The sequence below is a fragment of the Hipposideros armiger genome, unplaced genomic scaffold, assembly GCF_001890085.2.
Source record: "Hipposideros armiger isolate ML-2016 unplaced genomic scaffold, ASM189008v1 scaffold_85, whole genome shotgun sequence".
Classification (NCBI taxonomy): Eukaryota; Metazoa; Chordata; class Mammalia; order Chiroptera; family Hipposideridae; genus Hipposideros; species Hipposideros armiger.
Window position 1 is genome coordinate 193381 of NW_017731435.1, and position 4506 is coordinate 197886.

Genomic DNA, 4506 nt, shown 5'->3' on the forward strand with positions numbered 1-4506 from the left:
CCGTAGTGACTCTTTCTTGCAGCAGTGTTTTAAAAAGTGAAATCAGAGTGTGCTTGTGCTTTTGTGTAGCAAGCATCCCACCCCTTCTGAGAACAGATAGTGCAAGACATGCTCAGCCACCCTGCAGATCACCCGCAATACTCCTTCTCAAAGTCCACTGCTCATTTTTTGGTTCTAAAGAATGCTGAGTACTTGAATTGACATTTTAAAACATGAAACCTTCCAAAATCCATGACCATACCTTTCCCCATTTATTTAAGGAATCAGGTTTTATGTGGTCTCAGTCAGTAATGTTTTGACTGAGGTTTTCCATGGTTTTGTACATGGAGGTCCGTCTCATCCCTTGTTAAGCCATTTCTTGAGCATTTGATGTTTTCAATACTGTTTCAATGGAAACTTTACAAAACTTTTTCTAAGTTTTTTTGTCACTGATACATATAAATATAATTGATTTCTGAACACCTTAACTCATCGACCTTGCTGACTTCACTTTTCAAACTTTAGAATTTTTCTATAGATCCCTTTGGATTCTCTACACACAAAACATGTTTTATCTGTGAGCAATGAGAATGTCATCTAATCTCATCCAGGCCTGTGTCTCGTTTTTCCTTTCCCAGTCCCACAGCTTGGCCAAGACCTCCAGCACCACGATTTATATTATAGAACCGGTCGTAAAGGGCCTTTTTGTCTCCTTCCTGAGCTTAAAGGCAAAGCTTTTGCCATTCACATTCAGTAAGTTTTGGTCCAGGGAATTCTGTGGACCTTTATCAGATTAAGGAAGTTGCCTTCTGTGCTAATAGATTTTTAAAATAGTAAACGAATGTTGAATCTTATCAAATACCTTTTCAGCTACTCCTGAAATTGATGAGATGATTTTCTTCTTCATTCCGTTCATATGGTGAAAAGGCTAATTGCTCTTCAGATATTAAGCTAAATTTCGTTTCCAGAATGCATCCAAGCTCTCACGATGGTTGCCTCTTTATGTCTTGCTGGATTCAGCCTGCTTGTATTTCATCTGGGGCCTCTGCGCACGTGTCCATGGGAGGGATCGTCAGCAACAGTCCTCTCCCATGTTGTCCTTGCCGGGTTTTGAGATCGAGGCTACGAGGCTACGGTTGTTCCTCTCCAGCTGCTCCTTTGTTCTTTTCTCTGAAGAGTTTTGTAGGAAATTTGCATGATTTCCTTCTTAAGTGATTGGTAAAATTCCGTGGTGATGCCTGCTGGGCCTGGAAGTCTTTGTTGAAAGGTTATAAAAACAGATTCACACTTAATGGACCTTTTTTTCTTCTTTTGACTGACTGAGCACATTTTATTTTTCTACTTTTTCAGTTTCGAAGTCATTTGCCATATTCCTTTTCTCTTATTGGTGACCTAGCAGTGACATCGTCATGACCTCCCCAGTGTTAGGGGAACCTTTGGCCTCCTCCAGGCCACACAGACATCGCCCTGTGTCCACTACTGGTACCTTCTGTGCCGCTAGCATTTGTAGCTCTTGTCACTTTCTACATCTCCAGGAGGGTGCCAGATAAAACACAGGACGCCCAGTAAATTTGAATTTCAGATAGACAATGAATAGATTTTTAGAATCAGTATGTCCTATATTGCAAATTACCTGGGATGTGCTTATACTTTAAAAGAGAGAGAGCAAGAAGCATTCTTTTTATCTGAAACAGATTTAACCGGTGTCCTGTATTTTTATGTGCTAAGTCTGGCCACCCTGCCCCCCAAGCTTCTATCTGAGACTGTTTCCTGTTGGCTGGAATAGCTGCCTTAGAATGCATTCGACCAGGCCAGCCGGTGGACGACTGTCACTGTTCTGAGCATCACTGGTCAGAGGCGCCGGCCCCCTAGAAGGAGCGTAGGGGCCAGGAAGGGACTAGAAGACCATGGCTGGACTCGCCCAGTTTGTCCTGAGGAGTTTGGCCTGGCTGCCCACAGCCCATCCCAGCTCTGCTGTGAGGAGCAATAGGGCCAGCCCTCTCTGGACTCTGCCCAGAGCCAGCTGGTGTGGACATCTGCTAGGTGGCCAGTGGGCAGTGACCCTGTGTCTGCCTCTGGACAGGACAAGGACCGCCACCCACCATGGTGAAGCTGGGCTGCAGCTTCTCTGGGAAGATGGGCAAAGACCCTGGGGGCCAGGATGGGGCTGCCGCTGACAGCGCCCCTCTGATCAGCCCCCTGGATGTCAGCCAGCTGCAGCCACCATTCTCTGACCAGGTGAGCAGCCTTTCTCAGCCTGCCCTGGGAACAAAAGTGTATGGGGGTGAGGTTTATTTCGATGCGGCCTCCTGGCAGGCAGGGGAAGGGCCACCTTCCTACACTCTCCGTGGTCTGGCCAGACCTCAAGGCTGCAGTGGACCCACCAGACTTGCAACGTCCACCTTCCTGTGGCCTCAGCTTGTAGCCACTGGAGCCCAGGACCTAGACAGTCCTGGCAGAGGGTCAGCACCCACACCACTGCTGGGGCCTCTCCCCTTCCAGCCCTCCCAGCTCACGGTCCTCAAGGATCATCTCTTTGAACAGGTGGTCATCAAAACACAGACGGAATACGAGCTGTCCTCCATGGACCAGCCAAAGAAGTTCTCAGACCTGGAGGCCCAGAAGCTGGCCTGTGGCCACCCAGAGGAAGGACGCAGGGTAACCCAATCTTCCTGGTTCCGTGCTGCTGGAGGTCAATCCCCCCCGGGAGTCAGAGAAGCTAGACTGGGGAGGTCGCCATTCAGAGGCAGGGAGGGTGCCTGAGGGGGAGGGTGGCTGCGGGACTTGGGGCCGTGAGCACCAGGCTGACCCCTAGCTGGCTGAGCCCGCAGCCTCCCTGCTGTACAGCGGGGTGGCAGCTACAGTGGGCAGAGCCTACTTTTGCAGTGAGCCTGTCTTCCCAGCAGGTCATTTGTCCCTCCCTGAGTGACTCGTGGGTTTTCTATGTACTCTGAAAAGTCACTTTTCCTGCTGTATACTCTGGCAAATATTTTCTCCCATCTTTTTTTAGCTCTTAACTTTACTAATGATAGCTTTTCTCATATTCGGGCACTATTTCTAAAGCCTTTCATTTTTTAGTAGTAAAATCTGCCCCTTTCCCCTATTTCTGAGAGGGAAGCGCTCCCGCCTCTCCCCCTCTCCTCCCCACGCAGAAGCCAGCGGGGTTGGAGGGGCGCTGGGTCGGGTGCGCAGCCCCGCCCCTGAGGGCGTGCCCCAGGAGCCCGGGCTGGGCTCAGTGCCCCCCACACACTGGGTTTTTCTCCTTTCCGCCCGCCCCGCAGCTGCCCACAGCACGCATGATCGCTTTCGCCATGGCGCTCATGGGCTGCGTCCTGATCATGTACAAGGCCATCTGGTACGACCAGTTCACCTGCCCCGACGGCTTTCTGCTGCGGGTAAGGCTGGGCTCCAGGGCTGGAGTGCCAGGAAGGGGCCCAAGGGANTCAGTCACACGCACACCGGACGCGCGCTGGACGCTCGTGCGGGTAAGCACTGGGGCGCACCTCTCCTGACGCAGCATCTGGGGGGGGGGTGCGAAAGCGAGTGACGTGACCTGCAGCAGAGCTTCGTGGTCTTTCAGCTAAGAGTCCGTGCCCCCCCACCCCCATCCATCCATCCACCCACCCACCCGTGCGTCCATCGTCACTCATCCTGTGCCCCTCCCCAGGCCTGGGAGAGGAGTCTGCACCGTGGCTCCCCCGACCCGCTCCGCCACAGAAGCCCACAGCGGGTGTGGAGCAGCTGACGCGCTGAAGAAGACAAAATTACAGCGCAGGGTGGTGGGAGAGGTCCTGGGGGGGGGGAGTTGGACCGACCCCCTTCCCCATTCCACCAACCTCTGTGTCTGTCATGTGAATGAGCCCAACGGGTCCCCATGACTCAGCGAAGGAAAGGCATATGGGGGGGGTCTCCACATGAAGCCCAGGTCCTCCCCCAGCATTCTGCCCTGGGCACGGGGTCTGGAACCAGATGCGGAGGGTCCAGAGGGCCCCAAATAGCTCTTCTTCGTGAAGATGTGTCATCTCGGGCCTATCTCCGTTGCCATGGAAACCCACGATGATGTAACATGGACGTCACGCTGTGTCAGAGGAGTTGGAGCGTACGTTTCGCTCAAAGGGGGCGGACCCCAGAGGCGGCGCTCCTTTAGGGAGGGGGTGTGGGGAGACGCCTGCCCTCCGCCTTCCAGCGGGCGTGCAGCGGTGGGGGCTGCGCCCCCTCTTTCCCCTCTGTGCGCCCTTCTGTAAACCACACGCCGGGTTTTTGAGCCCCCCGGTTTTTGAGCTTTCTGCTGGGTAGCGCACCCCTCCTACACCCCCACCAATCTCTCCTCAAGCCTTGGGCACTTGCTGCCCCCACCTCCCGCCGCCCCCGCTCCGCTTTGAGCTCTATCGTCTTCCTTGCGCTGGATCAGCTGACCTCTTGATATTTATAGTCTGGTGGCTCCTTGACCACTTCTGGTTCACGGAGTGCGGACGTCGTCTGAACGGCTGGGCCAGGTGCCGAGGTGCCCGCACTCCGCCCCCCCCC

The 4506-nt window shown here is 53.6% G+C and overlaps 1 protein-coding gene across 5 annotated transcripts in view; it reads left to right on the forward strand.

Moving 5' to 3' along the window:
• Positions 1 to 4506, forward strand: part of CALY (calcyon neuron specific vesicular protein) — a 12401-nt gene that overhangs the window by 6757 nt on the left and 1138 nt on the right. For 2 of the 5 annotated variants that reach the window (XM_019644101.1, XM_019644100.1), the window contains exons 2-4: positions 2063 to 2217; positions 2524 to 2637; positions 3261 to 3374. In XM_019644101.1, the coding sequence (XP_019499646.1) occupies positions 2083 to 2217; positions 2524 to 2637; positions 3261 to 3374 (363 nt within the window). In that variant the 5' untranslated portion in view covers positions 2063 to 2082. Of the gene's footprint in view, positions 1 to 2062; positions 2218 to 2523; positions 2638 to 3260; positions 3375 to 3426; positions 3465 to 3646; positions 3818 to 4506 lie in introns of those variants that run through there. The other 3 variants (XM_019644102.1, XM_019644099.1, XM_019644103.1) reach the window with 2 other exon arrangements.